General features: G+C 41.3%; 1 protein-coding gene across 1 annotated transcript; it reads left to right on the top strand.

Moving 5' to 3' along the window:
- The first annotated feature begins 19,253 nt into the window (after positions 1–19,253).
- On the top strand, positions 19,254–21,415 carry LOC100432687 (disintegrin and metalloproteinase domain-containing protein 21). Its single transcript, XM_002824900.5, is given in 4 exon segments — positions 19,254–21,124; positions 21,126–21,289; positions 21,292–21,315; positions 21,318–21,415. Coding segments are annotated over 4 exon segments (2,157 nt in total).
- Positions 21,416–25,465: the final 4,050 nt, after the last annotated feature.

The following is a 25,465-nucleotide window of genomic DNA, read 5'->3' as shown; positions in this document are numbered from 1 at the left end:
GGCACTTAAGTGTGTCTGCCTAGAAGAGACTTGGGTCACTTCTGCTCAAATTTCATTGAACAAAAGTTCCATGATCACACCCAAATTCATGGGAGCCAGGGAAGTTCAATCTTCTTGTGTGAGTGGAAGGAGAAGAAAACTTGAAATATTGGTGAAAAGATGTAATGTCTACCACAGAAGATGCCATTCTGCTCACCAAAGTTTTGAGTCACCTTCTCCCACGCAGAACACTCACCTCGAAAAAGGCAACCTAAAAGTCCCATCTAGATAGAAAGTTTAGCTTCGAGTCAGGTTTCCTCTATATTTTGGAGAAATATAGAGGATGCACAACAGTCTCTACATCAGATCTTGACATGGTGTGTGTTTGTTTTTTGAGACAAGGTCTCACTTTGTCACTCAGGCTGGAGTGCAGTGACATGATCATGGCTCACTGCAGCCTAGATCCTCCCACCTCAGCCTCCTGAGTAGCTGGGACCACATGCATGAGCCACTATGTCTGGCTAATTCACTTTTTTTTTTAAGAGATGGGGTCTTGCTATGTTGCCCAGGCTGGTCTCAAACTCATGGGCTCAAGCAATCTTCCCACCTTGGTCTCCCAAAGTGTTGAGATTATAGGTGTGACCCACCACGCTTGGCCTGGTTACTCTTGATATAAGCCTGTTGAGCCAAAAAGACAAATTGGATTCATTACAAGCACCCAATATACAATGACAAAACAAGTACAACATAACCAGAAAAACACTTCCACTTGGAAAAGAAAAACTCTATGATATAACAATCACTGGTCCATAACAATTGAAATTCCAGTTGGTGAGTATTGTTAAGGCCTCTATCCTTGCAGGGATGGGAAGTTTGTGTGAATATTCCCTGATTAAATCTACTCTCTAGTGGGTGGAGAGACTTATTTTTCCATTATTCTCTGTGGCCCTGACTCTACATTCTGAAAAGTTATTCCTTTTTCATTATCCTTGTTGGCCACATCTGAAATAGAGGACAACAGAGCTACTTGTGGGCTAAGCAGCCTTCTCAGCTATTAGATGTCACTGGGAAAGATACACACTTTAGCTCTTTACCCTGAGCTGTTTTATTGAATGAAGCAGTTTGTTAGGCACCACACCCTTAACTTTGGCTTTTTGCCCTGTATATTAGTCCGTTTTCGTGCTGCTGATAAAGACATATCTGAAACTGGGAAGAAAAATAGGTTTAATTGGACTTACAGTTCCACATGGCTGGGGAGGCCTCAGAATCATGGTGGGAGGTGAAAGGTACTTCTTATGCGCCAGCAGCAAGACAAAAATGGGGAAGAAGCAAAGGTGGAAACCCCTGATAAACCCGTCAGATCTTGTAAGACTTAATCACTATCACAAGAATAGCAAGGGAAAGACTGACCCCCATGATTAATGGATCCCTCTCACAACACGTGGGAATTCTGGAAGATACAACTCAAGTTGAGATTTCGATGGGGACACAACCAAACCATATTACTCTGCCCCCGCCCCCTCCAAATCTCATGTCCTCACATTTTAAAACCAATCATGCCTTCCCAACAGTCTCCCAAATTCCTAACTCATTTCAGCATTAACTCAAAAGTCCACAGTCCAATGTCTCATCCAAGACAAGGCATGTCCCTTCTGCCTATGAGCCTGTAAAATCGAAAGCAGGCCAGTTACTTCCTAGATACAACGGGGGTACAGGTATTGGGTAAATACGTCCATTTCAAATGGGAGAAATTGGCCAAAACAAAGGGGTTATAGGGCCCATGCAAGTCTAAAATTCAGTGGGGCAGTCAAATTTTATTTTGTTGTGTTCTTTTTTTGTTTTGAGACGGAGTCTTGCACTTTCGCCCAGGTTGGAGTGCAGTGGTGTGATCTCGGCTCACTGCAACCTCGGCCTCCCGAGTAGCTGGGACTACAGACGCTGGCTAATTTTTTGTATTTTTAGTAGAGATGGGGTTTCACTGTGTTAGCCAGGATGGTCTCGATCTCCTGACCTCATGATCTGCCTGCCTCGGCCTCCCAAAGTGCTGGGATTACAGGCGTGAGCCACCTCGCCTGGCCTGGGGCAGTCAAATTTTAAAGCTCCAAAATGACCTCCTTTGACTCCATGTCTCACATCCAGGTCACACTGATGCAAGAGGTGGGTTCCCATGGTCTTGGGCAGCTCTGCTTCTGTGGTTTTGCAAGGTATGGCCTCTCTCCCAGCTGCTTTCATGGGCTGGCATTGAGTGTCTGCAGCTTTCTAGGTGCACAGTGCAAGCTGTCCGTGGATCTACCATTCTGGGGTCTGGAGGACGGTGGCCCTCTTCTCACAGCTCCACTAGAGAGTGCCCCAGTAGGCACTCTGTGTGGAGGCTCCAACCCTACATTTCCCTTCCAGACTGCCCTAGCAGAGGTTCTCCAATAAGAGCCCCGCCCCTGCAGCAAACTTTTGCCTAGGTATCCAGGCATTTCCACACATCTTTTGAAATCTAGGCAGAAGTTCCCAAACCTCAATTCTTGACTTCTGTGCACCTGCAGGCTCAACACCACGTGGAAGCTGTCAAGACTTGGAGCTTCTGTCCTCTGCAGCCACAGCCCGAGCTGTACGTTGGTCCCTTTCAGCCACAGCTGGAGTGGCTGGGACACAGGGCACCAAGTCCCTAGGCTGCACACAGCACAGGGACCCTGGGCTCGGCCCACAAAACCACTTTTTCCTCCTGGGCCTCTGGGTCTATGATAGGAGGGGCTGCCGTGAAGGTCTCTGACATGGCCTGGAGACATTTTCCCCATGGTTGTGGGAATTAACATTAGGCTCCTTGCTACTTGTGCAAATTTCTGCAGCCGGCTTGAATTTCTCCCCAGAAAATGGGTTTTTCTTTTCTTTTGCATAGTCAGGCTGCAAGTTTTCCAAACTTTTATGCTCTGCTTCCCTTATAAAACTGAATTCCTTTAACAGCACCCAAGTCACTTTTGAATGCTTTGCTGCTGAGAAATTTCTTCTGCCAGATACCCTAAATCACCTTTCTCAAGTTCAAAGTTCCACAGATCTCTAGGGCAGGGGCAAAATGCTGCCAGTCTCTTTGCTAAAACATAACAAGAGTCACCTTTGCTCCAGTTCCCAACAAGTTCCTCATCTCCATCTGAGACCACCTCAGTCTGGACCTTACTGTCCATATTGCTATCAGCATTTTGGGCAAAGCCATTCAACAAGTTTCTAGAGAGTTCCACACTTTCCCACATTTTCCTAACTTCTTCTGAGCCCTCCAAACTGTTCCAACCTCTGCCTGCTACCCAGGTCCAAAGTTGCTTCCACATTTTCAGGTATCTTTTCAGCAATGCCCTACTCTACTGGTATCAATTTACTGTATTAGTCCATTTTCATGCTGCTGATAAAGACATAACTGAAACTGGGAACAAAAAGAGATTTAATTGGAATTAGAGTTCCACATGTTCCACCTCAGAATCATGGCAGGAGGGGAAAGGCACTTCTTACATGGTGGCAGCAAGAGAAAAATGAGGAAGAAGCAAAAGCAGAAACCCCTGATAAACCCACCAGATCTTGTGAGACTTAACTACTATCATGAGAATAGCACGGGAAAGACTGGATCCCATGATTCAATTACCTATCTCTGGGTCCCTCCTACAATACGTGGGAATTCTGGGAGATACAATTCAAGTTGAGATTTGGATGAGGACACAGCCAAACCATCCTCACCCTGAGATCCCTCCTTAATCCATCTGGTGGTTCTCACAACGGTATAATGTCTATACTGCTTGACCTCTGCCTTAAGGCTGAGTTGTAATTAGCTTTTGCTTCGCAAAGATTTTCTTACATTTACCTTTTACTTTTTGGGGTGGTGAACTAGTTTTCTATCCTAGAAAGCTCATGGAGTTTGTATTCTCTCTATTTGCTTTTATTCCTGTTTGCAAACAAATTCCTTACTGAACTTGGAAATGGGCAAATGCAGCCAACAACAATGCTTCTTTCTCATTTTTCTCTTGCTGCCACCATGTAAGAAGTGCCTTTCCCCTCCCGCCATGATTCTGAGGTGGAACATGTGGAACTCTAACTCCAATTACATCTCTTTTTGTTCCTAACACTCACTAGTAAAGTTTTTTTTTCCATCCTGTTCCTCTAGAGCTACGTATATCTTTATTGGATACAGAGTGTGACTCCCAAGTTATTTTGGCATTACATCTTTCTCACCTTCAATATGCATTTCTTCACTGCTTCCCTTACCAATGCTTGTTTCTGTTGGGATAAGGCAAGTCATACTGTCACACAAATAACTCTGAGTTTTCAGAAGGAATTAGATTTCACCCAAGATTTCACTCCGGATTACAGGCTACGAAGGTTCAACAGGAATAGTGCCAGCCTCTGGTAAATGTGGCAGTGAAAGAGAATGGTTACTCAAACTAGGTCTTAAAATACTCTCTGGCAAGTGACACTTTCATACTTCATTGATTAAAGCTAGTTTTTAGGCAACGCTAACTTCCAAGTAGGCAAGGAGGTCCAGAACCCTGCATGCCCCAAAGGAGAAGAGAACCATAAATACTGAAGGGTAATGTTAACATCTGCAACAACATTAATATCTTTAGCCACTTTTAAAATAATATAAGGACATTAGAAGATTTTAATTCTGATTTCTCCTAACTTACATAAAGGTTTCTCGGGATATTAGTTTTATCTTTCCAACTTTTTACCCCCCTATTAGATATTATTAATATTATTGTCTTCTACAGACAATCTTTATTTAGATTGATTCATGTGTTTACCATTTTCTTTCTTTTTTTTTTTTGAGACAGAGTCTCACTCTGTTACCCAGGCTGGAGTGCAGTGGTGCGACCTTGGCTCACTGCAACCTCCACCTACTGGGTTCGAGCAATTCTCCTGCCTCAGCCTCCCAAGTAGCTGGGATTACAGGTGCCTGCCACCACGCCTAGCTAATTTTTGTATTTTTAGTAAAGACAGGGTTTCACCATGTTGGCCAGGCTGGTCTTGAACTCCTGACCTCAAGTGATCCACCCACCTCAGCCTCCCAAAGTGCTGAGATTACAGGCGTGAGCCACTGCACCAGGCCATGTTTACTACTTTCTTCCTTCTCCAATATTACATCATAATAGGTTCAATTTTTTTTGTGTGTGAAATATACCCTTTAGAATCCTTTCACTGATAGTCTGTTGGTAGTAAATTGTTTATTTTTGTTTGTCTGAAAAGGTTTTATTTCACCACTTTTTCCTTTTTTAAAGTGAGAGTTTATTTTCCTAGGCACTCAATTCTAGGCTTGCATTTCAGATTTTGAAAGTATGATTTTACTGTCTTGACAGTACCATTGTTGTTGAGAATTCAGCTGTAAAATTAACATTTATCTAATCTTCCTTTCCCGCGAGCTTCTTTTCTTTGCTTTTCTGTAGTGCACTATAATTTGTTTGGGTATAGAAGATCTTTAATTTATCCACTCTGGGGTTTGGAAACCTTAAATCTGTAGAATCTTGTCTCTCATCAATCTGGAAAACTTTCAGACTTCATATCTAGGATTATTGCCTTTGTCAATTCTGTGCTGAAACTTTGATTAGATGTAAGATAGATCTTACTCTAATGTCTAGGGATTTTTCACCTATATTGCGTTATTTATCTCTTTGCCTGTTTTTTCTCTATACTGTATAATTTCCTTAGAACTATGTGTCAGGGCCGGGCATGGTGGCTCATACCTGTAATCTCAGCACTTTGGGAGACCGAGGTGAGTGGATCACTTGAGGTCAGGAGTTCGAGACCAGCCTGGCCAACATGATGAAACCCCATCTTTACTAAAAATACAAAAACTAGCTGGGCATGGTGGCGCACAACTGTAATCCCAGCTACTTGGGAGGCTGAGGCATGAGAATCGTTTGAACCCGAGAGGCAGAGGTTGCAGTGAGCTGAGATCATGCCAATGCACTTCAGCCTGGGTGACAGAGTGAGACTGTCTCAAGAAAAAAAAAAGAACTATGTGTCAGTTTACTAATTTTGTTTTTAGTTGTATGTAATCTGCCATTACACATTTTCATTTTTTGTTTCTATGTATATTGAATGTATATATATATTTATATATTATTTAAATGTACATATTGATTATATATGTACAATTCAAGTTCTATTTGGTTTTCAAAAAAACTGTCTAGCCATTGTTATTGTTTGTTACTAATACCTCCAATACTCTCTTGTTGAAATTATAAAACATTTTTATAATATTCTATCTGATAATAGGCGCAGCAGAATTATTTGTAAGTTTCATTCTGCTATTGTTTTTATTGTTGACTTATCAACGGGACTTTGTTTCCTTCTGTATTTTGTAACATTCAAAAACTCAAGTGGGAATTTTATGAGGCCTAAGTTGAAAATGTATTTTTCCAGAGAGAGTTTGCATGTTTTTACGTCCATGCTTTGAAAATATCACAACTCAATATCCCTTCAAAACAGATATTGCTCAAAATTTTTAGTCCATATAAGTGGTATCAATTTATTCCCCTAAATGGCACAAAGTCTAGCTTATGTGTAGGGAAACACAGGGAGTTTGTCTCCTCTTCTCCCACCATCAAAGGTAAAAGGTGGTTTTCCTTGTTATCTTCATCTGTAGGTTATATTTTCTTTTCATTTACCCTGTTTTTGTCCTATGGCTCTCCTAACAACATCTCCTCCTTGGCAAAGCCAAGACATTGTCTACTGTTCCCATCATTTCATGCAGCCATCAAAATATAAGCTCAATTTCACCAGGGAGGGACAGAAGCCTCAGAGAAGGTACCAACTTCAGGGTTGCTTTCCTTTCTGGGTTCCTGCTTTTATTCCATTTTTGGTCTTCGAGAATTTCCCGTACCTTATCATAGTACATAATTTTTTTCACCCTCCCAATATTTTATATTAAAATTGAATTAAAATATTGGGAGAGTGAAAAAAAATTCATGTAGAATTTTGAATTATTTTGCTGCGTGAGCTAGGAACTGGACATGTTGTCTGCCATAGTGCCAAATATGGAAGTCCAGTTTTCCAAATTTTGTTTTTTCTTATCATTTATTCTGTTATTTTTAAACAAGTACATTAGAAAAACCATTAGAGAGCTGGTGTTTGTTTCATAGAGCTTTAAACTACACTGATCTATCCAGGAATCACTGGCTTTGATCCTTTAAGAAGAATCTCTAGCATTTCCTGTTCTAAGCAATTACCTTGACCCTCTATTACTTTGTCCATTTCCTTGTTTTTGCCCCCACTTGAATCTAGATTGTACTCAAGAGTCTGACCTTTGTCTTTGTTTTTCATTATAAACCAAAAATTGACCACTTGGAGTTGAACACAAATGTAGCTTTCTGAGTTTTCATATTTTGATACTTCCTAGAATTTGCCTTTGCTGACATCATTGATGTTTCTGCTTTTTATATTCAAAACTAAGCATTCCACTTGAGCAGATCCTGCGCCAATCATCCTACTCTGTTATTAGCCACCTGACCTGTGCCCTAGAAAAGCCTTCTCCACTCAAGAAAAGAGGAAAAGTCAGAAAAACACCACTAGTTTGACCTGTAACCAGTCTTCTGACAGCGATCAAATTTTAGTATCCAAAGCCCAATATACTTTAAGAATGTTTATTTTACTATTAGCAATATTAGTATTAATATTATGACATCTCTTATTATGTACTATATATTGATCTATTCATATTCCTACTTCCTATTCCACCAGTGTCCTCAACCTCTTATCCTAAGTGGCTTCTTTTTCGTTTTTCTTTTGCGACACAGTCTTGCTCTGTCACCCAGGCTGGAGTGCAGTGGCATGATCCCGACTCACTGCAACCTCTGCCTCCCAGGTTCAAGTGATTCTCCTGCCTCAGCCTCTGAAGCAGCTGGGATTACAGGCACGTGCCACCACGCCCGGCTAGTTTTTGTATTTTTAGTAGAGACGGGATTTCTCCATGTTTTCCGGGCTGGTCATAAACTCCTGACCTCAGGTGATCCACCCACCTCGGCCTCCCAAAGTACTGGGATTACAGTCTTGAGACACTGCGCCCGGCCCTCAGTGGTGTCTTTATAGGTGATTTTTACTTGCACAGATTTTACAGACTTTAGCATTGCAGTTTGTGTCGGTGTTTCTCACATGGTACACAGTTCCAAGGAAACATCTTCTCTTTGCGTGCATATGTTTTTCTCTTAATAAAATACTATGGACAGAGGAATGCAGTGCTCCTATCGGATGGGCTTATGCCATATGACAACTGCTAAGCCAGGAAAGGGTTTAGCTTTACACAAGGCAAAAACCTGAGTGGAGAAAGCCATGGTGCTCGGATCAAAATAAGAAAAAATAGGTCCAGGATAAATAAAAAGTTTTTTTTTCTATCATTTTTCATTGCCATTTGAACAAAGTCTAGCTACAAAAGGATTCAGTAGAAAATGTCTCCTCACCCTAAAACCCTCCACTGCTTGAACTTTTATTTCCTTCTACCTTGAAGCAGTTGATTAGATTTTATTTATATATGCATTTATTATTATTATTATTATTTTTGACAGTCTCTGTGGCCCAGGCTGGAGTGCAGTGGCACGATCTCGGCTCACTGCAAGCTTGGCCTCCCGGGTTCACGCCATCCTCCTGACTCAGCCTCCCGAGTAGCTGGGACTACAGGCGCGCACGGCCACACCCAGCTAATTTTTGTATTTTTAGTAGAGACGGGGTTTCACCATGTTGGCCAGGATGGTCTCTGTCTCCTGACCTCGTGATCCGTCCGCCTCGGCCTCCCAAAGTGCTGGAATTACAGGCTTGAGTCACCGTGCCCGGCCAATTGGTCGGATTTATAGATGTCCTCCCCTCCCTTTGTGATTTAGACAGCTTGGACCTTAAATACCTGAGGGGTAGCCAAGGCACCTGTTGCCTAGAAACTTAGCAGAGTCTCCACCTCTCCCCAGGCCTAATTCCATTTCTTGGGATCGTCCATTCTCTGACTCAAGACAGGGTACAGGAGGCCTAACCAATTATGAGTACAAAGGAGAGATTAAGTGAACCAGTAAGTGTTTAGTCCAAGTGGGCCTGGATTCAGTTTGCCAATCCTACCATATGGGGGCGATAGGAAGCAAGAGGGGTAGTCATATATGCCTTTCTAATACGCAATGACTGCCAACGGTAGCCCAGACAGTATTCCAGAAGTTGACAAAACATAGACGCTCCTCCTTGGGGTTGAAATGTATGGGGGCGGGGAGTGGGGCGGGGGAAGAGCGACAAGGGAGAGTGAAAGAAGAGGATAGAGATTTTCTTTCTACTTCAAAATACATCTTTCCAGTCACTTTGGTAAGCATAAGGGATAATGTAATGTTTAGTAATTTTTTTTTTACTTGAATCTATTTTCTATGTCCTGAAATGTTTGATAACATAGAATTTTTAAATTACTGGATAAAATTCCGGTCAAAGGGTATACTATTATATATCTAATTAAAACACTATCTTAGAGAGTTGCTTATCTATGACGCGAACACTTGGTAGTTTATTTTCAATCTTTGTCAATTTGACTTTTATATTTCTAAAATTGTAGTGATTTTGAATACTTTATTGACATATTGCCTGTTTTTCTTTTTTTGAATTTCCATGAGTATCCTTGATCCAGAAACACTTACTTTTTCTGAGTCATTTTGCTCCAATTTGGACATACAGCACCCCATCACCCCGTCTTAAACCCCAGGATGAGAAAGCATTCGCAAAAGAGGAATTTGTCTCATTGCATTTTTGAAAAGGCACCTCCTTTTCTTATGGCGCATTTTGTTCAAACTTTCTTTTCTTCTCCCACCTCATAATCCCCCTGGCTCTCTCTTCTCTTTCTGCCTCACAGGGCTGCCCCTGTGAAAAGTTTGTGGAAACATCTAGGTCAGACCCATTCAGAGTCCTCCCAACAGGAAATTGAGCCCAGCACTCTACTATGAAAGGTGACCACCTGACAAAGCATCCTCTTCTGTTCTTTCCAGGTCCCCTGGTTTGTGATGTAGAGTCCTTCATTCAGTTTCCGGTGCAACCCTTTCTGATGAATTCACCCCAGAGTCACTTTTACTATCATGGGATCCATCATATTAAAATGGCACTTAGGAGCTGGGTGAGGCAGTGAGGAGGATGGCAATGGAAAGACGGAGCAGCAAGAAGAGAGGAGGGTGAGGTGGGAACTCAGATGGCTGAGGGGAAAAAGTTAACTGAACTGCCTTGGAAATAGTCTCCACATATTTTTGGATCAAGCCTCAGTGTTCTATCTCCTGTGTTTGACAGATAGAATGGATTATGTTTTAACTTTTCTTCCTCTACATGACAAAGTTATCTTGAGGAATAATCATGAAATGAAACAATTAATGGCCAGGAAACTTTAAATAGTGAACATTTTCTTTTCCTGACCCTTATATGGTCATGTCAGTAAAAATAAATAGATGAAAATAAAGATGCCATTTCAAAAAACGAAAAGAGAGTGAATTTTTTCATTGACCTTTCCATATACAATCATACCACTGCGTAAGTTTTTAAAAATAAAAAGTAAAATGAATAGAGTAGTACCAAAAGAATAGGGTAGTGAAAAGGTAATAAATTCTTATTAAATATATTAATACATATTTTTAAAAGACATAGGAAAACTTACTTCATATTGTGTCTGGAATTGGTGGCTTCTTGGTCTCACTGACTTCAAGAATGAAGCCACGAACCCTGGTGCTGAGTGTTACAGTTCTTAAAGGCGGTGTGTCCGGAGTTTGTTCCTTCTGATGTTCGGATGTGTTCGGAGTTTCTTCCTTCTGGTGGGTTCGTGGTCTCGCTGGCTCAGGAGTGAAGCTGCAGACCTTCGCAGTGAGTGTTACAGCTTTTAAAGGCGGCGTGTCCGGAGTTTGTTCCTTCGATATTCGGATGTGTTTGGAGTTTCTTCCTTCTAGTGGGGTCGTGGTCTTGCTGGCTCAGGAGTGAAGCTGCAGACCTTCGCGGTGAGTGTTACAGTTCTTAAGGGGGCGCATCTGGAGTTGTTCGTTCCTCCTGCTGGGTTCCTGGTCTTGCTAGCTTCAGGAGTTAAGCTGCAGACCTTCCCTGTGAGTGTTACAGCTCATAGAGGCAGCATGGACCCAAAGAGTGAGCAGCAGCAAGATTTATTGCAGAGTAAAACAACAGAGCCTCTACAGTATGGAAAGAGACAGGGACGGATTGCCACTGTTAGCTCAGGCAGCCTGCTTTTATTCTCTTATCTGGCCCCACCCACATCCTGCTGATTGGTCCATTTTACAGAGAGCCGATTGGTCTGTTTTAACAGGGTGCTGATTGGTGCTTTACAATCCCCCAGCTAGACACAAAAGTTCTCCATCCCTACTAGATTAGCTAGATACAGAGTGTCAATTGGTGTATTTACAAACCCTGAGCTAGACACAGAGTGCCGATTGGTGCATTCACAATCCCTTAGCTAGACATAAAAGTTCTCCAAGTCCCCACCAGATTAACTAGATACAGCCTGCTGATTGGTGCATTCACAAACCCTGAGCTAGACACAGGGTGCTGATTGGTGTGTTTACAAAACTTGAGCTAGATACAGAGTGCTGATTGGTATATTTACAGTCCCTCAGCTAGACATAAAGATTCTTCAAGTCCCCACCAGACTCAGGAGCCCATCTGGCTTCACCCAGTGGATCCCGCACTGTGACCATAGGTGGAGCTGCCTGCCAGTCCCATGCCCTGGGCCCGCAGTCCTCAGCCTTTGGGCGGTGGATGGGACTGGGCGCCTGGAGCAGGGGGTGGCGCTGATAGGGGAGGCTCGGGCCTCGCAGGAGTCCACGGCGGCGGGCGGTGGGGCAGGGAGGGGGTGGGGAAGGGGCGGGGAGGGGGTGGGGATGGGGCGGGGGTGGGGGGGCCGGGAGGGGGCGGGGGGGGGCCGGGAGGGGGCGGGGGGGGGCCGGGAGGGGGCGGGGGGGGGCCGGGAGGGGGCGGGGGGGGGGCCGGGAGGGGGCGGGAGCTCAGGCATGGCCGGCGGACAGGGGACGGGAGCTCAGGCATGGCGAGCTGCAGGTCCCAAGCCCTGCCCCGTGGAGAGGCAGCTAAGGCCCGGCGAGAAATCGAGCACAGCAGCTGCTGGCCCAGGTGCTAAGCCCCTCACTGCCGCGGGCTTGTGGGCTGGCCGGTGGCCAGCAGGGCCTGCCGAGCCCACGCCCACCTGGAACTCGCGCTGGCCGGCAAGAGCGGCGCACAGCCCCGGTTCCTGCCCGCGCCTCTCCCTCCACACCTCCCCGCAAGCTGAGCGAGCCGGCTCCGGCCTTGGCCAGCCCAGAAAGGGGCTTCCACAGTGCAGCGGTGGGCTGAAGGGCTCCTCAAGCGCCGGCAGAGTGGGCGCCAGCGCTGAGGAGGCGCTGAGAGCGAGGGCTGTGAGGGCTGCCAGCATGCTGTCACCTCAATATTGGCCTATCATATAAATAAATCACAACATTACAGTTTCTGTTTTCTTGAGTTTTAACTTCCACAGATTTGTCCATGACTTCAACAAAATTGATCTTCACATACCTGCGCTCGAAGGACAGTACACCCGGATTTATCCATTAATTTTTTATTTATTTTAACTTCAAAAGTTTTGCTAACATGAAAATTGAAGATAATAAAATAGTTAAGAAAAGCTTTAAACAAAGGATAAGCAGAGATTCATAAGAATCTAATTTCACAATAAAAATAAAAAATTTCAAACTGTCCATGTCTTTATTTTTTTGGTATCAACTCTACCAGTTTTGAAATATGTCTACAATCTAAAATTCTAAACACGAATAAAAATTTTTATCGCAAAGAATGACAGAATTGAAGTAACTCAAGTTTTCTTTGTCTTTATAATCATTGTGCTACAATTGTTTTTTATTTTTTATTTTTATTTATTTTTAAAATTTTATTTTATTATTATACTTTAAGTTCTGAGATGCATGTGCAGAATGTGCAGGTTTGTTACATAGGTATACATGTGCCATGGTGGTTTGCCGCACCCATCAACCCATCATCTACATTAGGTATTTCTCCTAATGCTATCCCTCCCCTAGCCCCCAACCCCATGACAGGTCCTGGTGTATGACTTTCCCTTTCCTGTGTCCATGTGTTCTTATTGTTCAACTCCCACTTATGAGTGAGAACATGCGGTGTTTGTTTTTCTGTTCTTGTGTTAGTTTTCTGAGAATGATGGTTTCCAGCTTCATCCCAGTCCCTGCAAAGGACATGAACTCATCCTTTTTTATGGCTGCATAGTATTCCATAGTGTATATGTGCCACATTTTCTTTATTCAGTCTATCATTGATGGGCATTTGGGTTGGTTACAAGTCTTTGCTATTGTGAACAGTGCTGCAATAAACATACATGTGTATGTGTCTTTATAGTAGAATTATTTATAATCCTTTGGGTATATACCCAGTAGTTGGATTGCTGAGTCAAATGGTATTTCTGCTTCTAGGTCCTTGAGGAGTCGCCACACTGTCTTCCACAACGGTTGAACTAATTTACACTCCCACCAACAGTGTAAGAGTGTTCCTATTGCTCTACATCCTCTCCAGCATCTAAAGCTCAAATATAAAACAGAAAATAGCCAGGATATAAATTTTGTCACACAAAAATGTGTTGCGTGTTATAAGAGAGCTATAGGATGTTAATGTTTTCTGGATTATTTAGGAAAGATTTGATAATGGAAGTGGAATTTGATCTTGCCCTAGAAAGTTACCATAATTCAGTTCAATGGGAAAAGTGATTAGACAGTCTAGACCAATGCAATGGCACCAGCAAAATTACAAACCTGTGCTGTCAGGGGACATAGACTGGAGGTGAGGAGACAACCCAATTCCAATCACATGGAATTTGGAAATAAGTATAGAAATGGTCGGATCAGAGCAAGATATTCTTGAGAGCCTATTATTATTTTTCTAAGAAGATAAAGATCCTTGTTGCTAAGCAGCTAAATCTACAATTTAGTCACCTGAGAGACAAAAGGGGGAAGGGCTTATGTTTCTCTTTGTTCTGTGGTCACAGCTACAAACCTTTGTTCATTGATAAAGGGTGGTACAAAACATCTAGACGGAAAGGGCCATGGAAACTACTGTTTCTTCTGACGGTAAGTCATTCATCAAGTTTGGTTTCAGTTTGGTTGGGACTGAGGGGATTGCTGGGTGCAGGACTTTTAGATTTAAAACCAGGACAGTCCTGGGAAAATCAGAATGAGGTGGTTACCCCAATTGCCAGTAAGGAATAGGTAAAGTAGTAGAAGATGAAGATACAGTTGAGTGTGGAGAAAATTGATAGAAACAGTCCTCAAGTATGTGGGAGAGATGACCTGGAACCACGAGGGGCTACTACCTGAATCTGGGGGAGGATCACATTTCCACTGAGACTGGAGAGGGAGTGAGGTAGAGAAGAGGAAAATATAGGTGGTTTCAGATGGTGAAAGGCCCAGAAACCATTTTGTCTTTGAATTTGGCATATGTATATGTATAATTCCAGAGAAAGAAATCCATTTTATATTGTACATTGTGGCCTTACACGTACTTAAACCCCAATTTTTGGCACTGTGTGTGCAAGAGTTGCTAAGAATCTTCTAGGGATGCCTTCTGATATTTCTCTTCTATTTCCTTAAGGAAAAAAACCGCAGGTGGCTGGGCGCGGTGGCTCAAGCCTGTAATCCCAGAACTTTGGGAGGCCGAGGCGGACGGATCACAAGGTCAGGAGATCGAGATCATCCTGGCTAACACAGTGAAACCCCGTCTCTGCTTAAAAAAAAAAAAAAAAAAATTAGCCGGGTGTGGTGGCGGGCACCTGTAGTCCCAGCTACTCGGGAGGCTGAGGCAGGAGAATGGCATGAACCCGGGAGGCCCAGCTTGCAGTGAGCCAAGATCGCGCCACTGCGCTCTAGCCTGGGCGACAGAGCGAGACTCCGTCTCAAAAAAAAACAAAAAACAAAAAACAAAAACTGCAGGCTATAACCAGCTGAATTACTTCCATGACTCTCTAATGGGTCAGGTATTAGTGACAGACAGATAGGAAAACAGTGCATTAGGGCATTGGAATAAGAGGGAAGATGGGTAGAGAGGGGTCTTGATGAATTTGAAATAGCTGTGGGGAAAGGAAGAGTTTATCAAACATGCAGAAGAGGGCTGTTGGCTCACTTGACAGTCCACTGACGTTAGAGGACGTGGATTTACGGTGGTACCACTTCACAGTATCCATGGTAGAATGATGGTACTTCAGGAGCTTTGGTCTCTGTAAGTCCTAGGAATGAAGACAATGAGTCTGGCTTTAAAGATTTTTTAAAAGTTATTCTCCTATTATTGCCTGCTCTCATGCTGAGCTCCAAGAAAAAGAATAATATGACGCAGGTTTGTGTAGCTTATCAGTCCTTTCCACAACATTATATCTTTGATTAGTTCTTCCCATTTTCAATCCTCCCATCCACAACAACTGTCACTCCATAGTAAGTAGAAAACATATCAAGAGAGATACAGGGAGCAAATCTGACAGTTAGAATTTCATCCCAATTCAGAGATCTTTGTTCTTGGAAGCTCTGTCTATGAACTTTGCTTTTCTCTTCCATGCTACTTGCACCTTGTGGAATAAGGTGCCTAACTTGCAGTAATGAAAACTACTCAGATGAATCCAGCCTCTTTAGGCAAGTTAATGGCAAGGATAATGTTCAGCTTGAAACAAGTTTTCCCCATCTTCCAGCATCCACATAGCCAATCTAGGACAAAAAAAGAAAAAAAACCTTAAATACTTTTTATTAGAAAGGAAAGGTACTTGATTAAACAACTCTACTGTGATTGAAAGACAATGAGAATGGATTTTCAGCTACTGGCACAATACATAAATCAGGAAACTCAGAACATTGAGGAAACTCAGAACACGATACATAAACGAGGAATGCAATGCCCAGGAGAATAAAGAAAAGAGCAATATGGCATAGGAAGTTTTGACATATCTGTTGAATTTTATATCTCTATTCCTTAGGCTAGGGATCCAGGACAAGCCATTTCAGTTCTGATTTGTATATTCTCTTTTTAAAACTTTCACAAACACATTGGTTTGTGATTTTTTTTTTTTCAGAGTAGCATTGGTAGCTTTGATGTAGAAGTGGAAAAAATATGTGAAGGATTAATGCAGTTCCTGCCCATCCCCCACCCACACCCCCCACAATTTGTGTTATAATTAGGACTTTAGAGAGTTAAAGATTTTGGCATACAGTGCTTGAAGGGATGAAACTAGTAGCAGAGCTCGAATGGATTGGAAGACAAGAACACTGAGTGAAATGGGAGACAATGAAAGACAAAAGTGGGTTCTCTTCGGGTTTGAGAAATAGGTATAGCAGGAGTAAGGGAGAGGTGGGAGAACTAAAATTGTTGGTAAATTGCTTAGGATATATGAAATTTTTTGTGTGTTGACAAGGTATAGATTTTGACTATCAGTGGGTAGGCTGAATTACACTGAAGACGAATTGAAGAGGTTTAAAAAAAAACTTAAAAAAACCCCGTCTTGTTTTCAGATGGGTTTTCTATATACTTGCTAATATTACTTTAAGATAAGGGTAGAATTTTTGGTGGAGAATAATTTTATTAGTCAGGGGCCAAAGTCTTTGAATTTTGTCCAAGTGTGATAAGGGTGGTTGAAGAGACATCTAAAAAATAGTGTAGTCAGATATTGCAGGATAAATGATTTGGTGTTGATGTTGTGGGCTGTGGAGAACAGGAACTCTGGACCTTGTGGTGCATGTGACTTCTGAGGATGGGGTTTCTCAAGAGGAAGCCTTTAGGCAAGCAGTAAATTCTATTAAAGCTCAGGTTTAATAAGGTAAGTAGACATAGGGAGCTTTCTGGGAAGAGGTTCAGGATGGAGTTGGTTCTCTTTCTCTCTCTGTCTCTTCCCTTTTGTGTTTAAAGGAAGACTCCGGAAAGCACAAGAGAAGGTATAAGAAGAGAATATAAGGAAACTTGACTCAGGGCAAAGAAAGCATTGATTAGAAATAGATTCAAAATCCAGGAGATGATTGGTGTTGGGTCAGGCATGTTCATTTTTATATCTTCTATGTAAGTCTTAGATTAACTTGATTTAAATGCTTTTCCTTTTTGTTCTCATAAAAAACGGCACCTACCTTCATCAATATGTTGATCACAGTCAGAGGTGAAATTAAGTTGCTGGGCCTGATGCATGTACAAGATGAGGGCCCTACTTTAAGAAAAATAATACCAAGTTACAATTGCAGGAAATAAGTATGAAAATGAGGATTTATTTAGCATAAGAAAGAAGCTGCAACAAATTATAAATATTAAAAGGTTGAAAACACCATAAACATCAAAAAATTTAATCCCTTCATATTTATATTAATCAACTTCCTGACTCACTTCTATGATACCTTTTCCCTACAGTTTTTAAATTGCTTCTTATTTAATTGTCTCCCTTAAGAGAATTATTTTGTTATAATTTCTACGGCAAGAACTGAAAGGCATTTGCCTTTCCCTGGTATGTTTAATAAAAATTTATTTTGTATTATTAATGGTTTAGAAAAGAAAATTCAGCCTCATAGCTTGTTATTGGTAGTGAGATAAATAATTAAATTTACTATTGTCAAATTTTAGAAAGCCTTTATTAAGTCTTTTATGTATGAGTTATAATATTTCAGAGTTTTTCAGTTATAATATTTCTGATTTTTCTTGTATAGTGACTAATTTTGATCACTCATAATTTGAGGAGTTTCTTAAAGTCCATTGAGGAGCCCCTTTCAGGGTCTTTATGGAGGTCTGTACAATGAGGATCCCTGAAGCATAAACTTTGTTATCTTCAGATTAATCTGGTTTTGATCATATTACAATTACCTGTTTGTTTGTTTCTACACATGCTCAGTGCTTATTAGCCTCACTTTTGACAGTCATTTGAGACTATGATGAAATATATGGACACTCTCCTCAGCAAAAAAAAAGGCACAAAATATATAAAATATTGAATACAATATTATAGGCCTGCTAAAGCTTATTCTTAGTCCTGCCACAAGTTTCTGCACTAAATTGATAATTTATTTAATGCTCTGTATTTTGATTTTCTTTCTCTAATATCTGCACAATGTCCTGCACTATGTATGCTCCAAACACATAAAGACTTGTTTAATAAATAGAAAAAGAAATGGATGAGTGTTGCCAGCCAGATTGTATGACAGGTGCAGAAATTCCCCACTTTCAAAAACTGTTGGTAAATATATTTGAGCAAACATTGGGACTCTTCCCTGGCAATCCTAAAATACCAGAATCTCCAGTGGTTTTGCCCTAATAAGACAAGAGTTCCTTTTCCGAAGACCTTTAAACTGCACAGATTCTCATTTTCTCTTCTGAAAGCTTTTCCTTTTGTCTTTGGGACTCTCCTGTCAGTAACTGGGGAGAAAAACATTATGTTCTCCATACCCTTAAAGGATGTCAGTGTTTCATGAATTTTTTTCTTTTCTGAAAATTATAATACAATATGAATACATTTTAGTAGCATTAATTTATAATGCAAAACACTTCACCACCCTTCCTCCCATTTTCATTTTTCATTGTAAACAGAACTATACAAGACATTATAGAGGATACTAAAATAAATGAAAATCATAAACCACGCCGTCAAGAATCTTGCAGTCTAATAAAGTTATAAGTAAAGATGAACACAATGTGGAATAGTAAATAACTTTGAGATAAAGAAACTAAAGTAAATCATAAGACTGATGCAATTTGACACAGAATTGTGATTATTTTTGATGTCTCCAGTTTTGACAGCCAAAGAAGACACTATCGATAGTTATTGCAAGGGCAACAGGCATAAACTAATACTATCCTGGACAAATTGAGATATAGATCCACCCTACTCTAAAGTTTCTTTACTTTTGCTTTTACTTTTTATTATGGACATTTTCATACTGCCTGTAAAGTTTGAGATAACTATTTAAGTACCCATCTTCCAACTTCAACTATTATCACCATGTGGCCAACGTTGTCTCCTCTATACCCCCTAACTCCCCACCCTCATTTACTAAAAGCAAATCCAATGCATTTTCTTGATTCATCAACCAGTTTTTCACCACTCCATTCTTTTTCTCTCCTGATTTCCTTACTTATCACCTTTCCAACCCATCTTTTTATTTTTACTTCCAACATTGCTCTGCCAGGACACAGATCCATAGGGTCAGCCCTGCATCCTGAGCAGCTTAGAGGGAGGAGCCAGTCCAGCAGTGCCTCACACCTTGTCCTCTTCTGCTCTGGACAGATGGCTCCATAATGACAGCTTCATAATGGCAGTGGATGGGACCCTAGTGTACATCAGGGTCACTCTTCTGCTGCTCTGGCTTGGGGTGTTTTTGTCCATTTCTGGCTACTGTCAGGCTGGGCCCTTCCAGCATTTTACTTCCCCAGAAATGGTGATCCCCTTGAAGGTGATCAGCAGGGGCAGAAGTGCAAAGGCTCCTGGATGGCTCTCCTATAGTCTGCGGTTTGGGGGCCAGAAACACATTGTTCATATTAGGGTTAAGAAGCTCTTAGTTTCTAGACACCGCCCAGTGTTCACCTACACAGATGAGCGTGCACTCCTGGAGGATTAGCTCTTCATCCCAGATGACTGTTACTATCATGGTTACGTGGAGGGGGCCCCTGAGTCTCTGGTTGTGTTCAGTGCTTGTTGTGGGGGCTTTTGAGGAGTATTAAAAATAAATGGCCTCACTCATGAAATTGAACCCATCAGGCACTCTGCCACATTTGAACACCTGGTTTACAAAGTAAACAGTAATGAGACACAATTCCCAGCTATGAGATGTAGCTTAACAGAGAAAGAAGTAGCACGCCAACAGTTGGAATTTGAAGAGGCTGAGAACTCAGCTCTGGAACCAAAATTTGCTGGTGACTGGTGGACTCATGCATGGTTTCTGGAGCTGGTTATTGTGGTGAACCATGATTTCTTCATTTACTCTCAAAGCAATATCTCAAAGGTGCAAGAGGATGTATTTCTTGTTGTCAACATAGTGGATTCCATGTATCAGCAGTTAGGTACTTATATAATTTTGATTGGAATTGAAATTTGGAATCAAGGAAATGTTTTCCCAATGACAAGCACGGAACAGTTCCTAAATGATTTCTCTCAATGGAAACAAATCAGTCGTTCCCAGCTGCAACATGATGCTGCACATACGTTCATAAAAAATTCACTTATAAGTATACTTGGCTTAGCCTATGTTGCAGGAATATGCCGTCCACCTATTGATTGTGGAGTTGATAATTTTCAAGGAGATACCTGGTCTCTTTTTGCCAACACTGTGGCCCATGAGTTAGGTCATACGTTGAGTATGCAGCATGATGAAGAATTCTGTTTTTGTGGAGAAAGAGGTTGCATCATGAATACTTTTAGAGTGCCAGCAGAGAAGTTCACCAATTGCAGTTACGCTGATTTTATGAAGACCACCTTAAACCAGGGATCATGTCTGCATAATCCTCCAAGATTGGGGGAAATCTTTATGCTAAAGCGCTGTGGGAATGGTGTGGTTGAAAGAGAAGAGCAGTGTGACTGTGGATCTGTACAGCAGTGTGAACAAGACGCCTGTTGTCCGTTGAACTGCACTCTAAAGCCTGGGGCTGCCTGTGCTTTTGGGCTTTGTTGCAAAGACTGCAAGTTCATGCCATCAGGGGAACTCTGTAGACAAGAGGTCAATGAATGTGACCTTCCAGAATGGTGCAATGGAGCATCCCTTCAGTGTCCAGAAGATAGATATGTGCAGGATGGGATCCCCTGTAGTGACAGTGCCTACTGCTATCAAAAGAGATGTAATAACCATGACCAGCATTGCAGGGAGATTTTTAGTAAAGATGCAAAAAGTGCATCTGAGAATTGCTATAAAGAAATCAACTCTCAGGGAAACCGTTTTGGTCACTGTGGTATAAATGGTACAACATACCTAAAATGTCATATCTCTGGTGTCTTTTGTGGGAGAGTTCAATGTGAGAATGTGAGAGACATTCCTCTTCTCCAAGATCATTTTACTTTGCAGCACACTCATATCAATGGTGTCACCTGCTGGGGTATTGACTATCATTTAAGGATGAACATATCTGACATTGGTGAAGTGAAAGATGGTACTGTCTGTGGCCCAGGAAAGATCTGTATCCACAAGAAGTGTCAGTCTGTCTGTCTTGTCACACATCTGCCTTCCTGAGACCTGCAATATAAAGGAGATCTGCAATAACAAACATCACTGCAACTGTGGCTATGGGTGGTCCCCACCCTACTGCCTGCACAGAGGCTGTGGGGGCAGTATTGACAGTGGCCCAGCATCTGCAAAGAGAATTTTTTGCCATTGATTGTGATTCCTTCTTGTCTGTTTTGATTTTCCTGTTTACTGTTGGGCTTCTTATGTATCTATGACAATGTTCTGGTCCCAAAGAAACTAAGGCTTATTCATCAGGTTAAGAAAATGTCTCTAATTTAATATTCCATGCATTATTACACTTCAGTCTCTTCGCAGCAGAAATGTTAGTACATCCCTGAAACTGAGCACATTTTTGACCATTTGTAGAAAGCTGCAAAGGTCTTCCCTTACGTCAGTACCACAAACATTGTCATTAAGTGCAGGTTATTCTTAACATGTTTCTATCTATTGTTCATTGTTTTAAGCAGCAACTGAAGCTACATCCTTCCCTCCCTTTAGTCCTTGTTGTTTCTCGTGCTTAGATATGACTTATGGGAAAGGCATGAGATGTTTCTGCATCAGAGTGTCCAGGGGTGAAGCTTACCTCTCTACTGACATTTATCAATGTGGGAAAATTACTTACGTATTCTGACGTCTTGCTTCAAAATCTAAAAAGGGATAGAGGTCATAATAATATTTGTCCCACCCAAGTCTTTGGGTTTATTTGGTTACCAAAAGAGAGAAATACTGAATTTTTTAAAGTATAAAAAATTGTTGTTTGTCTGATAAAAGCTCTTGACTTGCTCCCTGTGTGTTTCCTAGCTCTTTGTTTTAATTTGGCAGTTTGGATATCCTTTTGGAGCATTTGCTTTGCATACCAAAATATAATCTCCATGAGGGTGGGGTAGTTTTAGCTGTTTTGCTCACCATTGTGTCATCAATAGCTTGAACAGTGCACAGTGCTTACCACACAGTAAATACTTAAATGAAGCAATGAATTTGAATGGAGTATTAAATACATGAATTAATTATGAAAAGCAAAAATAATATTTTGATACCTTGATGATGTCATTCTGATCCTCTCTTTTAACTTCTAGAGCTCTTGCTCAAAATTAAACTTTGAATATTTAAAATGTGTTTATTTAAAATGCTGCTGTTTGAACCTGGCGCACTTTGCTGGTCTTTTGTCCTCCAGTGTATCTTCCCTTCAGTCTATTCTCAGTGTTTTTGGAAAGCCTGTCTCTTGAAAACAGAGTGAATCAGATACCATTTGTATTGATCAGTTAACTTCTGAATGACACTCTGTAAATAGAGTCAAAAAACTTTTTGGATATCATTTTTTATTACACTTGCCAACTTTGTGTCTTCTACCTGTTTTATGTTTACAATATATTTGGCTGTGTCATTCTCTGCATATTTGTACATGAAATCCCCATTCCCAAAATGCTGTTTACCACCCTGCCCCTACTCCCTTGCCCTGGAAAACTCCTGTTTTCTCTCAATAGAGGTTAAATGTTATATCTTCGTAGAAGCATTCCTTATGAAATGGTAAGTGTTCCACTTGTGTGCCCCGTCACTTTGTGGTCACCCCTTTATGATTTGATGTCCTCTAGGAATTAGAGATGGAAAGGGTCCAACAATGTGCTAGCAAAAAGAAGCAAAGGACAGCTACTGGAGCCATACAAGGGGGGAGGAGTGAATCAAGAATACAATCTGGTCAAATCAGAGAAAGCTCCACATGTTGTAAGTGTACACATCCATATGGAGACAAAAGATAGCTGCTCCAGTTTATTGGTTCTTTTTTGAAAAGCTTTATGGTAAAAAGCCATTGAAGTTGATTAAAGTAAAATTTGTCAGCCTAATGTTCTTTTATATTTGCTGAGTTTTGTATTTCTGCTTGAGATTACTTTTCTGGGATTATGTTGGTTTCAACTCTTATGCTTAATTGTGGAATTTATTTTGCTATAAGGAATGAGATAGGTATCTAATTGTATACTTTTCCAAATGGGTAGCCTGTTGTCCTGATACACTTCATAGAATAAATCCTTTATCACTGCTTTGCTGGTAAATTGGTATCCTGTATTGTATTTTAAAGTTAATTTGTTAGAGTCACCTTATTTTACTTGTAAATTTTTACAAGAAGCAGTGCATTTTGCAATATTCTTATTTTAAGAAAAGCTGCATAGTTATTTTATATTCATTGAGTTAATTAGAGCTATATCAGTCAATTATATCAGGATTGGTGGGTAGAATTAACCCTTTTATAACAAGCATAGAGTCTTACCTTCTATATTAATTTGGATTGCCCAAAAAGCAGACTCAGAGACAGGATTTAGGTGGAGTTAGTTTTCTGGGGAAGCACAAAACAGGGTAGACTAATGAACAAGTTTTCTCTGTGTATTACTGGAGTCATCCCTGTGGGCTTTCTGAGAAGTCATGTGAAACACACCTTTGATTAATACTCCATGGTTCAGGAGAAAGCTGTAAGGAAAGGAATATCTGAGATATAAGCACGTGAAGTAGTAAACTCTCAGAGCATGAAGATTGTCTACTGTGGCTGCAAGTGAACTCAAGTGGGACAAGAAGATGTAGGGTGGGCTTTCAGCATCTACTGCACCCAGGTTCCTTAGACAAAATATGCTGAAGCAAGGAATAAATCTAAATGGTTTATTTGGAAAATACAATCCTAGGGAAATGAGAGTAAAAGTAAAGATATTTAGGGCTGGAAAGTATGGTACAGCAGATTCTAGTGGTACCTGCCTGTATCCTCTTAGGCTGAACCTTGAGGTTGTCTGTAGTACTGATGACAACTGTGTACACTAATGGCATTCTACTTTACGGGGGTGAGCTCAGCCCATTCATGGAGCAGGCTGGAAGCAAGAAGGAGTTAACGCATGTGAAAACAACTCTCAACTGATGAGAAATGTTGTGTGAATGAGCATGACAGCTTCCCCAGTCCTCATGGAACTTCTCTGTGGTGTTGGGGCCCAAGTGAGGCTGTACATTGTTAGTATAACAGGAACTGGGTCTCTCTACTTTCCCCCCAAAGAAAACTTCAAAAAACTCTATTCTTTTCTTCACAAAGTCTTCTTTGTTCTTTGAGCACCTATTGAAAAAGCTGACTGGAGACTGTCTCAGTCTATTCAATTCTCCCTGTGATCCTCCACTATGGACTTTCTTTCAAACTGTGTCTTATTGTTATTAACCCTTACTGTTTTCTTAACAGTTTAGGCACAGAACTGACATCGCTTTGCATGAGTTTTCCAAACCCTGGCCACATGAACTAAGCCATCTGATTGCTGGGTATATCAGCATCTAGATTATGCAAAATTATCTGAACTTATTTTTGTTCCTGCTGATGCAAGTGCCTGGTGGGTCAAGTCTGGAGCACGGACGCATGAAAAGGTATGGCTTCCATGAAAAGAAAACAACGTCACACTACTTCTCTTTCTGGTGAGTTGGACACCTGTATAGAAGGTTGAGGACTGTCATTTGTTTAGGTAAAGATATTAGAAAGGGATTTTTCCCTTTGTACTGAAAGCAGAGATGGTGCAGGACCTTTCATAGGTAACTTCCCAAGGCAGTAGTACAATCAAACCCTGTGACTTGATGCCACAGATGACACACATAAGCCTCTCACAAAGGTCACAAATGGTCCTGACACTGACTCTTATGGTACAAACACTTGCCACATTACCACATGTTATGGATGGCCCAGAAGTCAGCCCTGTGCATCTTGGATTTACTCACTTGCTCCTCTCATTAGACTGATAGGCACCAAAGATTACATGGTGATAGCATGGTGAGTATTTAAAAAATGTGGAATAACTTGGCCAGGTGACAAAATCAAGCCCTATAGCTGCCAAAACCAAACTAAAGTGATATTCTGCAATCTATTCTACTCCTTCGGATTGACAGGGGCACATACAGATACACAGATGCCAATATGACGGAAGACAAAGCACAACAAACCCCAATCTGTAGGGTCACGAGTTTCACTCTGACGTTATTTGTGAACCACACTGGTCTTTTTATCTTGTGTGGTGACAAGGTCTATGAAGGGTTCCCACCTACATGGTCAGAATGATGGGGACTCAGATACCTAACGCCTTTGCCACCAGGTACTCCTCCTTCAATGCCAGCCAAATTATAAACTTGGGCTCCTTCGTTTATAGAGTAGTGCCACACACGCATACTAAATGAGATTTTATAGAAAATCCACTTATATGTCACAATTCTAAGTTGCTTTCCATGCTGAGGTCCATTTTCCCAGGCTTTGGAACTTAGGGAAAGGGCAATTCTCAATGTTTCCATAGTAATAGAACAGGAGT

This window comes from Pongo abelii, chromosome 15 (assembly GCF_028885655.2).
Source record: "Pongo abelii isolate AG06213 chromosome 15, NHGRI_mPonAbe1-v2.0_pri, whole genome shotgun sequence".
Classification (NCBI taxonomy): domain Eukaryota; kingdom Metazoa; phylum Chordata; class Mammalia; order Primates; family Hominidae; genus Pongo; species Pongo abelii.
Note: the sequence above shows the minus strand (reverse complement) of the source record. Positions and strands in the feature narration are given on the sequence as shown.